Source organism: Macadamia integrifolia, chromosome 3 (assembly GCF_013358625.1).
Source record: "Macadamia integrifolia cultivar HAES 741 chromosome 3, SCU_Mint_v3, whole genome shotgun sequence".
Taxonomy (NCBI): Eukaryota; Viridiplantae; Streptophyta; class Magnoliopsida; order Proteales; family Proteaceae; genus Macadamia; species Macadamia integrifolia.
In genome coordinates, this window is record NC_056559.1 from 19,136,238 (window position 1) to 19,153,567 (window position 17,330).

Below are 17,330 nucleotides of genomic sequence, written 5' to 3' on the forward strand. Positions count from 1 at the left end.
ATGAATGAAAAAAAGAAGCTTGCTACTATGTCTCTGCTGGGACTGCTGTGTGTTTGATCACAGTGGAAAGGAGTGGTGTTTGATCCATTAGACTCCTTGCGGTGGGAAGCCCAGGGGGATCTGCTACAAGTGTTTTCTTCTTCTTCAAGTATTTTCTATCCTTAATCTCAAGGTCTGCTGCTACAGGTATTTACTCTATTCTTGTATCAATTCTGCCCAGGCGATAGGCTTCCAGTGAAGGAATTTCGATATCTGTCCAGGCCCAACCGACAGTTACCTTTGGCTGATATTTGGACCAGAGGTTCCCCTCATTAAAAGAGGAACTCAATCCAGTTTTGGTCTCCATCTGAGCTGTGGTTATCAAGTTATCAGAAATCTCTCTTTTTTTTGTCCTGTAGTGATTTTATCAGGACAGAATCTAGTTAGATTGTTTGGACAGTCCTATTCTGTTTTCTGTTGTGTCTAACATTGATTTGGGTCTGTTAGCATCCTAATACTACTGCTGAATCATTCTCACTTGATCACTACTGATCTGTTCTAAGTATTATTGAATATTTTGACCTAATCTGTCCTGTTTTCTGAGATCGATAGATACATCTGTTCGTTCCTGATTTCTGTGGATGTTTGTTCACAATTTATGATCTGTTATGACCCTATTCCTATATCTGATTTAGTCCTTTAATCTAGGTTATATCCTGATCTCATAAATTCCAGTTTCTGGATTCGAAACTCTGAGTTACAGATCTGTTTTTTTCCCTTTATTCTGATCTGTGGTATTGCTGTCCTACCTTGGTTATTATGGTTGTTCTTTGATTTAAAAGTTCCTACAGTTTGAGACTTGATTAGACTCCCTATCTTAGTCTACATTACCATTTTGAAGAATGGGTATTCCCAGAGTCGAGCAGATCACACATTATTTACCCAGAGAGGTAATAGTACCATCACAGCGTTGATTGTCTAGGTTGATGATATCGTGGTAACTAGAGATGACAATGATGAGATAGTTAGGCTAAAAGCCTACTTGGCCAAACAATTTGAGATCAGAGACCTAGGACACTTGAAGTACTTCTTGGGGATTGAAGTGTTTAGGTCTAAGAAGGGAATCAATATTTGCCAAAGGAAATTTGTGTTAGACCCGTTGAAGGAAACATGGATGTTGGGGTGTAAACCGGCAAGTTCTCCGATTGAGCATCACTCCAAAGAAAATTTGATACAAGAATAGAGTAACCACAGCCCATTTCCAGCATCACTCCAAAGAAAATTTGTGGTCATCACTTGTTGCCATTGATTATTTCACAAGGTGGGTGGAGGCAGAGCCTTTTGCAATAATAACAGAGAAGAAAACTTCGAACTTCTTAAAGTTCGTCATTTCCAGATTTGGGATACCCAGGATCCTAATCACCAACAACAAAAAGCAAAAAGGCATTATGTGAAAAAATTACAGATCAACCGCAGGAGACCTTTGTGGCTTAGCCTCAATCCAATGGACTCACGGAGAACACAAATAAGACCTTGTTGTAAGGGGTGAAGAAGCGGTTGGATGATGCTAAGGGGAGATGGGTAGAAGAACCACCGAGCATACTTTGGGCCCATGTGACAACAGAGAGGATGACAACAGGCAAACTCCTTAAGCACTTACTTACAGCACATAGGCGGTAAGCCCAGTGGAGATTGGAATCACATTCCTCAAACTCAAAACCTATTACAAGCAAGTAAACGATCGTGGGTTGGAGAATAGGTTGACCTCTTAGATGAAGGGACAATGCTCGGATGAGGGTGGCAGTTTACCAAAGCAGAGCTACTCAATTTTACAATTCGAAGGTAAAGTAGTGGCTATTCCAACCTGGTCACCTAGCTCTCCGCCGAGCAAAAGCTTCGAACCCAAGGAATAGGGGTAAGCTATCACCCAATTGGGAAGGGTCATAAAGAGAACATGGAACTCTGACAACTTAAGGAAGTTTTATCAATGAAGATTACTCCTCAAGTAAAAAGTTCCAATTATTACAACTAGCTAATTTTGTTGCCTCAAAAATTCAATGAAGATCCTCCTGGACTTAAACATGTCTTCTTTCAACTCTTCAGTAAATGAAATGAATACAATAGAAAGTTATGGTCTTAATGATTCTTACTTGACTTTGTCTACTTATTTTTTCGCCGTGTCACGATCAATCGAAATGCAAAATTTCCGAGGGCAATGCCCATCATACCGACCAGAACAAGCGCCAAGTCACAGCCCTACCCCTCCTAGGGAGGTAAATCGCCAAGGCAATGCCCATGACGCTTACTAGAATGAGCCTTAGGGCATAGTCCTACCCCTCTAAGGGAGGTAAAGTCGCCAGAGCACGACCCTACCCCTCCAAGGTAGGTGAAATCACCAGGGCATGGCCCTACCCCTCTAAGGGAGGTAAAGTTGCCAGGGCACGGCCCTACCCCTCCAAGAGAGGTAAAGTCTCCAGGGCACGGCCCTACCCTCCAAGGGAGGTACAATCACCAAAGGACAACCCCTACCCCTCAAAGCACACCAACCTCAATGCCTGCGCAATACGTAGATACTTAGTGCCTAAGCTATCTGATCGAATACAGACAACCAATGTACCAACTTAACCACATTGAAACAAAATAAGGATGGCAAGGGTAAAATTATCCCTCAAAAGAGGGAAATCTGAACTAAGTACTTAGAAGAAGCCTTAGTACGATTAGATTTTCTTTGAGGGTGCTCCTCCTGATTGGACTGCGGCTACTTGGAAGGGGAGGAGGAACTTTAGAAAAAGGAGTCGCGGCGGGCACATCCTTACCAACATTGGCCTGCTCAGCTTTATTAAGAGTGAACACTACCTAGTCGAAGACCTCTCCTTCAACCTCGACCCTCTCCTTTGTAAGAGCAACCACCAATGTAAGAGTTGTTAAAGAGCGAGATCCCTCGCTAGATCCCCCGCAGGAACTCCCTTAGGGAGAGGATCAAGCCTAGTTGGCTGAGAAGCAAGCCTTGTCAGCTGACGATGATCAAGCTGCAACTCCTTAATATTGGCCCACTCCTTGGCAAAAGCACTAAAGTCGAAGTTAGGATGAACCTTCTACACTTCAGCCCCACATGGTCATCAGGTCAACCAGATAGCTCTTAATGTCAGCCTTGACCTTCTGAATTTCAAAGTCCCTAGTGCATTTGTACTTCAACACCGCATTCATAACCTCGCGCTCCGCCACGGCCACTTTGTTATTCAGTTTCTCGTTAAGCTTGGCGTTGGCCTCCCGAGAAGCCTATAGCTGTTTTCTGAGGGTATCAACGTCGTTCTCCTTTGTTAAAAGCTCAACATTGTTCTTTTTCAACTCCTCCCAAACCTTAAAAGGATATCTTTCTCACTTCTACAATGAACTTCTCTACATTCCTCAAAGTGGCAGAGAGTGCGACACAGTCCTCGATCTTGGCCTTGACCTCCGCGTCCGAGGCTTCCTTAGCAGGCTTCAGTTTCTTATTCTCCTCCTCAGCCTTCTCCAACTAATTCTTATAACCTTTTCCCAGCCGATGGTAATGCTCGACAAAAACAAGCACCTCACCCATCATGGCTTGCTCCTGCTAAAGAAAGACAACATATCACTAGGAAAGCACAAACTTGGTAAGAATCCAGATGAAAGGCAAACAAGGCTTACCCTTGCCAGATGGGTGTAGCCCATCTCTAGTAGAGCGTCAAACTTCACGCATAATAGATAAGAATGGTCCTTAGGCACAATCCCCTCAATCACCACTGCTCGGGCCACACTCGCATCATCAAAAATAAACTGCTCACATGTGGCCCAGTAGTACCAGGAATACAGGTCTCCAGAAGGGGGAGCAGCTTCCTTCCCTTTCTCCCTCCCCTTTGGGGATGCACGACTCTTGCTAGGAGACGAGACTAAGGTATCCTCATCTGTAGATTCCTCTACAGACATCCTCTCCTTTGGATCTGGTGCAGTGGAAACAACAATAGCACCTCCAACAACTCCCTTCGGGATGGCCCCTTCGAAGGTACTGTTCTCTTCTTCTTTGAAGCCGAATCCTTCCCATCGTGCTTACGCTTCCGCAAGGAGATAGGTCAGTCGTCAACATTAGAAGTTTTTCTTTGAGGGTCAGTAGACTTGGCTTGCTTGTCCCCCTTAGCCCCCGAAGCGGCATTCTCTTTCACTTGGTCTACCTCAAGACCCATGTTGTCCATCACCTGAAGAAGGCTTCAATCCATAGGCACCGCAACAACAAGAAGAAAAATGAGTGAGCTCACGACGCAATAGAAAAACAAGGAGCAAACCGCAGCTTGTAGCAAAGTTCACTAGGGCTAAGACCATACTTGGCCAAGACCTAAGAGTCATCAGAAATCTGGGATGATATGACCACGTGGAGGTGTCTTCAACCTCTCTCGGGTCTCTGAATCTTCAACCCCCACTGGTGGAGCCACGTTAGCCAAACAAGTGTTTTAGTTGAATGGCTTGGAGTCCTTCGGAAAAAAGAACTTGTCCTTCCACTCATGGATTGAGGTCGGCATAAAATCCAAGATCAGGTGCATCCCTATCCCAATGCTTAAAGTAGAACCACCCCAGGAAATTAGGGTGCTTGGTCAAGATGAATACATTCACAAATAACTTTAGGGTCAGGGTCCTCTTTAGGCTTCTACACCTAATGTAAAAGGCCAGAACACTCCTCCAAGAATTCGGGACAAGGTTAGCAGGGACAATTCTGTAATACCAAAGCACTCGACATAAGAAATCATGAATTAGGAAGTGGAGAACGGCTAGAAGCGAATTATTATAGAAATAGGCCTCTCTTCCTGACCACCATTCACCCTCTCTCCCTCATCAAGAAGCCTTAATGTTGTTGAGTTGGGGACGTGGTACGCATAGTTGTCACGGCGCCAAGGCAAACCAAGGCATTGGAGGGTTGCCTAAGCGCTTAGGCATCAAGTCGTCCGCCATAAGGCGAACAAGGTGACCAAGTGTTATTTTTCTTTTCCCTCCTTTTCTAACATTATTTAGTATACTACATATCATAAAAAATCAACATTAATTCACATCAAGTCATCAAAAATCAACATTAAGCCACATCAAATCATCAAAAATCAACATTAGGTCACATTAAGTTATCAAAAATCAACATTTAAAGAAATGTTCTTGTTCTCTAATAAGTTTGACCAGTCAAATGATTTCATTTTTACAAGAGACTTTTTGAATTAGGTAGAGCACAAAACCAGCTTCCAACAAATCTAAAAATACTTAATTATGAATTGTAATGACAAAGTTATGTTCCAGTCAAACTTATTTTGGAGTGTGTGAATGTTGTTAAAATCGCCTAAATAAAAATAATTTAATGGACTTCAAAATAAAATATTATTTTACCGCACGTTTTGAAAGTTGAAAATCACCCCTACAATCAAAAATTCAGATTTTGTTCTTGGATTGGGGGTGTTAACTGTTATCCTTTTGGAATTTGATTTTTATTGGATTTAAATAGGGGATATTTTCTTATTTATGGATAATATCTTAAGTAAATAAAATAACAATCATTTACTTAAATGATATTTAACATAAATAAGTGTTGCACTTTGCAGTAAGGCGACTGTCGCCCAAACCCCTACTAGTCCGCCTAGATGCCTTGACAACTATATTGCTATATTGGTAGGTCTTCCAAAACTTCTCTAATTCCCTAGTAGATATCCTAGACGCTACTTGAGTAACGGGCAATCCGACTGTGGGATCAATCTTGGAGGTACACCCCAGGGTGATCTTGGCTTTGGTCCTCCCATGAGCAGGAACCTTTTTGACAAGCGGTTGATGGGTTGGGAGCCTCAAGGCTGGGGGGACCTTGGAACCGAAGTTCTGGCGCAAGAGATGGAATGGTTGCCGAAATCACAAGAAGTGGGGGCAATTGCAGAAGAAGCCATGATAAGAAAAAAGAAAAGAAAAAAATTTTTTTTGAAAGGTAGAGACTTACTGATTTCAACATCAGAAAAAATCGCGAGAGCAAAAGAAAACACTCAAATACTGACGATCGAACTGAGGAAAGAAGCGACAGCAACCTTGTAGAACCAGAAGGACAGCGGTGATGGATAGGGCAAAGAACTGGAGGAAGATGAAGCAAATCGACCAAAAGAACCCACCCCTTCCTCATACTTATAACCACGAAGAAGCACAAATGGGTAACATCCACACCATAAAAGGTTAACAGAAAGCAACGGTCAGGATTCACAAAGGTCATCGATCCTTGGCATGACCATCTACAACCAAGAAGCTCAACACGTGTACATGCCTAGTGTCCCGCAAGAGGAATCTCTTCCGGGTATAGCTAGTAATTACAACAATCGAGGGTTTTAATGATACGACCCCCACCCCCCATCATGATGTGACAACTTGTGTCAGACAAGGTGATGTCAACTTGCATTAAATGATCCACAAACCTTTGGACTCCCTCCTAATTTGAATCAATCGCAAAACACAGGCTACAGTAGGGATGACCATGCCTCTAAGAGGGGAGCATACCCATTGAGCCGAGCAAGCAACTCCATAAGAAAGAGGCCCAAGGGCATCTCTGTACTCTACTCCCTTGACCTCTATTCAGAGCTCAAAGGAGTGGGGGCATCTGATATACCATAACATAGCCAATGAGATATGGGCGCGTCCCAGTGATAAGATGGTTACGGTACCGACCATATTTGATAGGTGCGGCTCCAAATGACCTATACTTGTACTCGAGCCATTATCTACCGACCATGAGTCTGGGTAGCCTTTGCTGACCATGTGTCTGGCTAGCCTCTACCGACTACAAGTCTGCTCATCTCGGCGGACCAATCTAGTCGACTCTACGCATTCACCTTGAAGACACCATCCCCGCCGACCATGTGTCTCACTTATGAGGATCATCTCAACCACTCGCGTGTCAGTTAGATTCCCTCTCAGATCATAGGATGGTGATAAATAATCATTTATAAACCCAAATATGATCTCTAGACCCAACCATAGTTGGGCGGGCAGATATTAGATCTATAAGTAACCATGGTTAGGTTAACCGTTATGAGATCAACCACCTCAGCTAGGAAAGAGACCTACCCACCAATGGCGCTCAGATCCACATCAGCAGAGTGGTGACTGCCCATCCAATGAGCTAGAACACCGACCACCATATAAGGAATTAGAGCAATTAAAGGTAAGACACTCAGAACACTCGAAGCTCTACTTCTCCTTCTTCCCTTTCTAACTCCAGTACTGATCAAGGCATTGGAGCCTCCTTCCCGGAGCACTCCTCCGGGCCAGTTTCTTATCTATTGATTGCAGGCCTTCACTGAGCAGAAATCTGCAGTAACAACCATTATAACCATCATAATAGTAGAAAATGTTCAAGGGACAGTAATACTAATCCTATCCTTATTATTTTAAACCTTCGATATAAGATCTTGTTAATGGTTCTAAAAGCAGTAAAGAAAAGAAAATGTATGCTATTTTGTTTATGCTTCCAAAACTACCACCTCTACTTATTAGTCTTTCTTCCAGAGGCATTTGGGCATTTCTTTTTTTTATTCCATATATATTTTGTTATTAGAGAAGGAACAGTTAAAGAAAAATGGGCTAAAAAAATCATTTCAATTGTAGAACAGTGTAAAACAGAATCCCCTTTTATTTTTTACCTTCTTCCAGCAAAAGCTGTATTGCCTTTTTCTCTATCTCAACAGCCTGTTTGCTACGACCAGCTGCGGATAAGGATCGAAGCACTAATAAATCAAATAAACAGATACGTTAGCAAGTCAAGATTTAGTATAAAAGTGTAAAACAGAACCTTAAATAAAGATTTTTTAAATTCAAAGAAGATTACTCTGGATGTATTCCTCCTGATTTGAATGGTCACAGTTCCTTAAGAATGTTTCCAACCTGAGGGACCGTTCTCTCCAGTGTTGATTACTTGCCTGAGGACTAACAAGAAATGGCACTGCAGCAGAAACCCCAGGATAATTTGGTTCTGCTGGTGATAGCCCATTACCACTTTCCCCTCGAGAAAGAACTGTAGGTCCCCCAGATGAAAAAGTCATATGAGGGGCCATTGGAATGGGTGCAAATGCAGCAAAAGAAGAAATCTTAGAGTCCATCTGTATTTGTTGCCAGTAAGTTTCTTGTTCCCTGTGGCTAAACTGCCTGAATGGTTGACAATCAGCACCATTTTCTGTGATTTCACAACTGCTGCTCTTTCCTACTTCGGATTCAGATTTTCTTCGGATGTACACAATATGTCCATTTGCTTTATTGTTTGGAGAATGATGACCAGGAGGGCTGGTGGGGCATTCAGGTGCAGGTCTCTTGATTCCAGAAACCTTAACAGCAGCCATAGTAGGACTCCTATCCTTCAGAAAATAAGAGCTCTCCACAGGTTTTGGTCTGATTATGTTATCATTCTGCAAGTCTCTCAGTGCTGTCTTCTTTGATGGTAGCTGTTGCTTATCAGATGGGGGTAAGCTACTTTCTGCGTTGGACAGTCCCGAGTCTTTGGTTTTAGGATCAATCATTTGTTGAACCATCAGAAGACACTTGTTGCAGCAGATTCTGAGATTCTTTAGATATTCGGCAGCTGTCCAAGATCAGTGCTCAACCCAATATGTCCAATATGCATGCATCTTCACAAGTTTCTTTCTGCATTTCCACTTTATAAAGTTAGCAATAGCAGATTTCTGTGGCAAAAAAATAAAAAATAATATTATCAACACCCAAAAAAAGAAAATGACACACCCCCATTGTTTCAGCAATTACACCCCCCTCCCCTACGTCTGACGGTGTTAATATGCTCTTAGTTGTGAAACATAAAAGACCATTTTACCCTTTTTTAAAGAGAATCGAAGCGGGAATATTCCCTCCTCTTCCCAAAATCAAAAACAGAGAAGAAACAACGAAGAGAGTGTACTCACTCCGGAGAACAAAACCCCTATGTGCTTCTATATTAGATTTTAAAATGGAAAAAACCTACAGGTGCCTATAGTAATTGCAAGTAAAGAGAAAATGAGTTGAATTGAGAGAGAAAGGAACTTTACTCGTTCGGTTGCAATAGGTAGGGGTCGTATAAAACTCATTAAGCTCAAACGCCTTAAATGGAGAGATGTGCACCAGGGGTACACATAGAACTACCAAAAACCTAAAACAAAGAAGATAAAATAGTCAAATATTCATGGGATATTAGGTCCTACCTTGGGGTCTTACTTTATGCTTTCGTTACTGTTATTACTTCTTATACTAGGGAAACTAAAAGATCATGGTGAGGCAATATTGGTAAAGAGTGTGTCCACTGGCTTTTAGCGATGGCAGGATTTGTTCATCATTCTGAAGCAGGTTCTAAAACTTGGGATCGGTCAAGGCCGATATTGAATGTCACACCCAGGGCAGAGAATAGCAACACTAATCAAAGGTTCTGATTACAAAAAATACAGATTCCCAAACAGAGCAGGAAGCTATGAACTTGCAGGGAAATCTAAAGCAAACCAGAACCATATGCCCTTTTTGATCCACAATCATATCATACAACATAAGCTTGGTTGAAAGTTGATAATCATCCACACAAAGCATCTCACTCCACGCTATGCCTCTCCAGGCATAGTTCTTCATGTAGTCCCAACCCATTGACCACATTGCTCTCCAAAACCCCAACTCTAACCCTAACCCTCCTTCCAGCTTCTCTGTGAGCTTCTCGCTCTGGCACTGGGAGATCTCCGCTGGGCACTGAGTTCTTCCCTGCCCTCCCATGCGCACCCATGTTTTTCTGCACCCAGCATAGCCCTCCTGCAGCCACCTTCCTCATGCTCACCCCTATCCTCCGACTTGAGAAATCGCCCTGAAAACTCGCTCCCAATCTCCGACCTACACACCCGCCTATTCTCTCTCAAATTAATGAAAAAAGTATAGGAGGAAAATCACCGTAAATGAAGGGAATTTTGGCCATTAAGAGGTTTATTATTTGGTGACATCATCACATAACAGAGCTAACCTAACGGTCACTAACGGACTGGGTCTTGTTAGAATCTTCAAAACGTAAGGAAGTGGGGCATAATTACTGAAACAATGGGTGTAAACATGTCATCCGAAACCCCCCACCCAAAAAGAGAGAGAGAGAGATAAATATCCAAAACTGTTTGAACCATGTGATATTGAAGCATGATTCTGTCCCAGACAAAGATCATTTTAGCAACTAAGAAAGATGATAAAGGGACCAACAAAATATGAAAATAATCAGGGACCTGAATTAAGGAAACAGCATTTGAGCTAGAAAGTTACTCTAATCACATGCCCAAATGAAAAGGTTCAAGTTATATAAGGTTAACTGATAATTCAAACAAAAAAGGGAAAATCTCATGGTATACAAATTGAAAGCATGTGGCCAACCCCTAGATAGAACCAGATGAGCAACCTGATGTCCTACACCAGGAACGTATTAAGCATCACCTCAAGCCATGTACCACATTGACAAGAAAGCAAAATCGGTATGTTCTCAAACCAAACTCAGGACCAGCACTATAACAGCTTTTCATCAGTAGAGGTGTCAATGGGAATCCAATAATCTGAACGCCTGGTGGACCAGGTTCCAAATGTGAACTATAAGGTTAAATTTGTATACCCAATGTATAAGCAAGCGATGCCTAGAACCATATTTGGAACACCTGTTTAAGTCCAGGTCCAGTTTAAGGAATCTATTATGCTTGCTAGGTATCAACTACCCGTTTACTATTATATATATATAGAGAGAGAGAGGCTTAACTAAAAAGTATCAAATTGTAAGTGTCAAAAACCTAAAAGTCTATGAGCCAAGGTAGCATCCCTAGACCCAAGCCACACTAAGACCTCAAGGATATAATAGCATCCAAGCTTTGTGTATTCATAGACCTGCCCTGAACCCTACCAATTGACACCAATATTAATGAGACTAACTTGAAAGGCTAGAACTATCAATTTTCATCTCCCCTTCCCTGATGACTCCCCTTCCGACGGCTCCTGCCGTTGACGGCTCCTGCCGTTGACGGCTCCCCTGCTTCTTCAGACATCCACCTGCAACCTTGCCCCAACCCTACTCTTTCCGATATTCACCTGCAACCTTGCCCCAACCCTACTCCTTCAGATATTCACCTGCAACCATGCCCCAACCTTCCTCCTCCTCCTCCTTCCTCCCCCCCCCCTCCTTCCTCCTCCCTCCTCCCCATCTCCCTCTAAACCTTCTTCCCCTCTTCTTCGCTCCTGGTGCACTATCGTTACATCACCTCCCCCTGCCACCACCCCTTCTCCCTCTTCTCACTCTCCTCCTTCCACTGGCCATTCTCTCTATTACCTCCCCCCTGTTATCCGAAACTCTTCCCCTGTTGGCCTCTATTCGCCCGGCTTTTTAGAGACTGAGATTTCTAAATGGAAAAATGTGTGATTGGATCGTTCCTTGGAAGCTGACCTCCGTTCTCTATTGTGAAGGCCTCCTTACTGAATCAATGGAAGCTAGTTTGTTCCCTTAACACCTACATGCTGGAAAATGGATTATTCATCTTCAACTTTGATACGGATTCTGACAAAGCGAAAGCCATTGATGGAGGGCCCTGGTTTGTTGGGAAGAAACCGATTTTCCTTAGAAAATGGGATGTACATACTATATTCATCAAACCGGAACCTACCTCAATTCCACAGTGGGTTATCTTCCCCAACCTCCCCCTTCATTTTTGGTGCGTTAAAGGGCTCAGTCTAGTTGGTAATCTCATAGGAAAGCCAATGTACTCTGACAAACGAACTAAATTGATGGACCGGCTATCTTTTGCAAGAATTTGTGTAGAAGTCCAAGCGGATAAGCCCCTGCCAAACTCAATCACGATCACTGATGGAGAAGATTTCTCCTTTGTCCAAGCAGTGAAATATGATTGGGTGCCCCCAACCTACTCAATATGCAAATGCTTCGGACATCAGACGTCCCTATGTTCAAAATACTCATCTGTTCAAGCTCGTTTGAGAGACCATGACCCTATTGAAGGCTCCACCATCGCCGTTGGTTTCTCTCAGGTAGAAATTCGTGCTCAAACACCCAAGAGACATAAACTCAAAAGGAGCCACCATGCTCAAGCTCCGGATCCAGCCTCTCCATCTACACCGGCGTCGATCTCCGACAAGTTTTCTATGAACCCATCCACTGTTACTGTGCCCACGAAGGTCTCTGCTAAGTCTGTTCCTGAGCCGACGACTGTCTTGATGCCTTTGTCCAATGGTCCATCCTCGATGCCTTTATCCGAAGGTCTGAACCCTTTCTCGGTCCTTGCAATGTCAAAATCCGATATTTCTTCTCTTTGTTCCCTGCCAGATCGAGATCCTGCTGATCCCACTCTGAATCTTTCCAATTTTGCGTCTCGTTCTCTTTACTACCAGGCTGTTCATCCTCCCGCCTGTGATACCCCTGCTCTGATCCCTAATCCCAGTCTTCCTCCTCTGCTCCCCCTCCCTCCTGTCAATCCTCTGAGGAAAAATCCTTCCTCAAACCCACTCTTGAACCAAACCGACCTAACCGTGAGCCACCCTTCACCCCTTTAAGCCAGTTTCTCCCGGTCCACCTCCTCAATGTGTTTTCGAAATTTCCCCCGAACCACCCATTATATCCGGGAAATCTTTATAACCCGACCCACTCACTAAGCCAGCCTTCCATACCCTATCCTCGACCCGACCCGACCCATCCGCCACTCCACTTCTTAACCCGACAACCGTCCTTCTTCACCTGTTGTCTTTTCTGCTGCTATCCTTGCGAGCAGCTGTCACCGCCCTCTGTTAAGGCCTCTTGCCTCTTCCGAGGTGAATTCCATATACTCGAACACCTGCTCCGATGTGGCCAACTCTCCCTTGGCTTCGATTACTTCTCTGGTTCACCGCCAGTCTGCTCCTGCCACTGCTGCTTCTCCGCCACCCTACCGACCTTGGAAGGTCCATCTGCCACCAATGTCGCCCCTGCCACTGATGCTTCTCCGTCCGACGACGCTCCAATTGATGATGCCGCCACCACCGACTCCTTGGCCTCTGCTGACTGCCCGCAGAGCATATACACTTCTCATTCTCTGACGTCATTCCTCACTGCCGCTCCATCTCAAGCCTTGGAAGGCCTTCGCAAGCTAACTCCCCCCTATCGACCTCAAGATGTCTTGTTGACTCCTCCAACCGTGAAGACCTCATGGTTGAGCTCTCTGCTCCCTCTGAGCCTGAGAATTATGAAGACCATATTGCTCAGTATCCTTCTTCTGAAGGTCATGACGATCCAAGCCATGATGATGCCCCATCCTCTCCTACCAAGCAGGCCTCTTCAACGCCGATCTACAATGTCATTGCTTCTGGAAGCACCTTCAGCAGTGCAAGTTCTTCAATTGGCCTGAGTGGGGGATCAGCCCCTATGGCCGACCAACTGGTTGATCCTCTTGCTACCCATCCTATCCCTAATCCCACCCTATGCACCTTGGCCGACACTTTAACTGAAGCCCCACCCCCCACCAGCAGAAAACAAAATAAAAAAAAACCTCATCCAACATCATCAAATCTATAAACACCAAATCCTCAACCTCCACCAAGGCCTCCCCTGTAGTTGGTTATACTCGTAGATTGACCCTTAGATCCACCCCCTCTGCCCTTAAAACCCTGGCCAGCTCCCCTATCCAATTGTTACCCAACTCCCCCAACCATTAATGATTCATTGGACTGTGTGGAATGTACGAGGCCTGAACTCCTCTTCCAAACAAGCTGACATTTGATCCCGTATCCATTCCTCCAAATCCAATCCCTGTTGTCTCCTAGAAACTAAAGTTCTTGAACCAAATGCTGCGCGCATTATCTCCTCCATCGCCCCGTCTTGGTCTCACATCTCTAATTACCTCCATAATCCCATTGGGAGAATCTGGATCCTTTGGGATCCTAACTCGCTCCAGATCACCTCCCCTGCCTCCTCCGCCCAGACCATTTACCTATCCATCTCCTATCCCTTTGGCCCTCACATTTGCTTCCTGTCCATCATCTATGCCTTCAAGCTTGCCTCCCGTCGATTCTCCCTTTGGTCTGACCTTCGTTCTTTCGGTCCCTCCAAGGGCTCAAATCCCTAAGCCATTGCTGGAAACTTCAATGTCATCCGGTCTAGTCACGAGAAACATAGGGGAAACCCCATGGATCACCATCCTGTTAATTCCTTTAATGATTGTATTGATGATCTTAGCCTCGATAATCTCAGATGGTCCGGAGTCAAGTTCACCTGGCATAACAAAAGATCCGGTTCTCATCGGGTCGCTTGCAAGTTGGAACAGAGTTCTTGTCAATGAATCCTAGCTCACCTCCTTTCCTTCCTCCAATGCTTGCTTCGATCTCCCCGGAATCTCGGACCATAGCCCTATCTCCATCCATGTCCTTCCTTACTGCTCCTTTGGCCCTAAGCCCTTCAAATTCTTTGACATGTGGACCTCTCACCCTGACTTCCCCCCTTGGTGTGAGAAGCTTGGAACATCCCCGTCAACCCATCCCTCCCCCCCTCATTGCCTTTGCCAAAAAGCTCAAGAATGTCAAGGCCTCTCTTAAGCTCTGGAACTCCACATTTGGCAACATCTCTTGTGTCTCTCATTGTCGGGATAGACTTATATCCATTCAGTCCAAAATCCAATCTGACCTCCGTAATCCTGCCCTTGCGGCTGAGGAAAAAATGACCTCCTCTGAGCTCTCTCTCCTTCTTGCTCAAGAGGAGAGCTTCCTCCGCCAAAAGGCCATAATCAAATGGCTCGACCTCGGTGACTCTAATATTGCTTTCTTTCACAGATCTCTCAAGGCTAGAAACAATGTGAATTTCATCCCCAAACTCATCTCCTCCTCTGGCTCTGAGCTTACCAATCCTGAGGCCATCAAATCTGAGGCTGTCTCCCACTTCAAGGGAATCTTCCTTTCCCCTACCTCTACCCCTCCCCCCATTCTCCATCTCCTTCTTAACAAGTTTGTCCCTGAGGATCTTCTTCCCAGTCTCCAGGCTATCCCCTCTTAGGATGAAATCCTTTCTGCCATCCTTTCTTATAAGGCAAACAAAGCTCCTGGTCCAGATGGCTTTAACATGGGTTACTTCTCCTCTTGTTGGAGTCTCATTCGCCAGGATCTTATTCTCACTGTCCACAGCTTCTTCCTCAACCCTCCCAGATCAATGGTGTCAACCATTCCTTCCTCTGTCTCATTCCCAAGAAAGAGGGAGTTGCTTCCATGAATGACTTCAGGCCTATCTCCCTTTGCAATTTACTTTACAAATTTGTGGCCAAGATTCTTTCTAAAAGAATCCAAAAAGTCATTGACAGTTTAGTGAGCCCGAACCAATCTGCTTTTATTGCTAGACGTAGCATTGCTGACAATATCCTGCTCTGTCATAAAATTGTCCGTGGCTTTGATCGCAAATCCACTCCTCTGCTGCTCTCCTCAAGATTGACATCCATATGGCTTTTGACACCCTAAGTTGGAATTTCATCTCCTCTGTCCTCCTCAATATGTCCTTCCCTCCCTCCTTTATCCATTAGATCCACTCTTGCATCTCCACTCCCAGATTCTCCGTCCTTATCAATGGTAGCCCTGAGGATTACTTCCAATCTGGAAGAGGCATCCATTAAGGATGCCCCCTTTCCCCCCTCTTCTCCCTGGCCTTGGAAGTCTTGTATAGATCCATCCAATCTGCCATTGACCTCCACCTTATCTCTCCCATCCCCAAATGCAAATCACTCCTCCTCACTCACCTTACGTTCACGGATGACATTATGATCTTCTCCAAAGCTGACCCCAGCTCCATCCTGACCATCATGGATTCCCTCCAAGCCTTTAAATCCATCTCTGGTCTCCGCATTAATCTGCTTAAGTCTAGTCTCTTCCTCTTTGGTGTCTCCCCTGATGCCTAGGATCTTCTTGGTATCACCGGATTATCCTTAGGCTCCCTGCCTGTCAGATACCTCGGCCTCCCTCTCATCTCCTCCAGGCTCACTGCTCACCACTGTTCCCCCATGCTTGACCTCCTCAGGAAGAAACTCCAACTCTGGAAAGGTAGATTACTCTCCTCTACCGGCCGTCGCACCCTTATCAAATATGTGCTCCAATCCATGTACCTGTATTGGTCTGGTATCTATTCCCTCCCTGCCTCTTCTATCAAGACTATGGAAGGAATCTTTTGCTCCTTTCTCTGAAAAGGATCTCATGCCTCCAGATTCCTTCACCCCCTTTCCTTGAACAAAGTCTGTCTCCCCAAATCCGAAGGGGGTTGGGCATTAGGTGAATTAAAGAGATCAACTCTATTGGCATTCTCAAGCTCATCTAGAAAATTGCCTTTAAGCAGAAAGGGATTTGGGTGAACTGGGTCCACTAATATCTTCTCAAAGATCATTCCCTCTGGTCGGTCCCCTCCCCCCAGGATGCTTCCTGGATCTGGAGGAAAATCCTCTCCCTCAGACCTTTGGCTCTCAATGCCATCTCCTTGTCCATTGGTAACGGGTGGACTACCTCCTTATGGATGGATCCCTGGCCTCCTATCCTCCCTGGTCTCTCCCAGAACAATCTATTCCTCCGGCATTCCAAAGTCTGCTTCTGTGTCCCACATCCTTTCTCCTCTTGGGTGGTCGCCCTCCTTCCCCTCCTCTTCTTGACCTCTGGTCCTCTCTCCCCCCGCTCCCTCCTGGGCACAGAGGTAGAGATGACACTTGCACCTAGCTCCCCTCATCCAATGGGATGTTCTCCTCTGCCTCTGCTTGGTCCTTTGTTAGATCTTTAGGTCCTCTAGTTCCCTGGCGCAACCTTGTCTGATTCAAAGGTCACATCCCCAGCCATAGCCTCACTCTCTAGAGATGTCTCTCTTACTGTCTCCCAACCCAATCCTTTCTCATCCATCGGCACATCCCTGTTCCCCCCTCCTACTATCTCTGTCCCTCTAGATCAGAAGAAATCAACCACCTATTCTTTAAATGTCCCTTTTCCTGCTCTGTCTGAAAATTAGTTCTTTCTAAATGTTGGCCCTCCAGTAGACCTATCTTGGACTTTGATAGAGAATGGATTTGGATAGACATGACCTTTTCTGGCCCCTTGCATTTGTGACACCATTGGGAAGTTAGCCTTTTCAGCCACCATTAGCCACATCTAGATGGAACGTAACATCCATAGATGGTCATCCAATTCTCACTCCTTGGACAAGATTTGGAAGGCCATATATTTTGATGTTACCTCCAAAATCCAATCCCTCCGTCCCAAGCCTGTCCCCAACTCCCCTAGGAACAAACTTATCCTTTCTTCTTGGAACCTTCAGATGGACCCTTCAGATGGACACCATGCCTCTTCCTTAGTCCCCT

General features: G+C 44.9%; 1 protein-coding gene across 12 annotated transcripts in view; it reads right to left on the minus strand.

Moving 5' to 3' along the window:
• The window catches only part of LOC122074017, a 40,688-nt gene that overhangs the window by 16,755 nt on the left and 6,603 nt on the right, over positions 1-17,330 (minus strand). For 11 of the 12 annotated variants that reach the window (XM_042638796.1, XM_042638787.1, XM_042638793.1 and 8 more), the window contains 2 exons: positions 7,829-8,637; positions 7,644-7,727 (listed from right to left, as the gene is read on the minus strand). In XM_042638796.1, coding sequence (XP_042494730.1) covers positions 7,644-7,727; positions 7,829-8,525 — 781 coding nt within the window. In that variant the 5' untranslated portion in view covers positions 8,526-8,637. Of the gene's footprint in view, positions 1-7,643; positions 7,728-7,828; positions 8,638-9,032; positions 9,134-17,330 lie in introns of all 12 variants that reach the window. The other variant, XM_042638797.1, reaches the window with a different exon arrangement.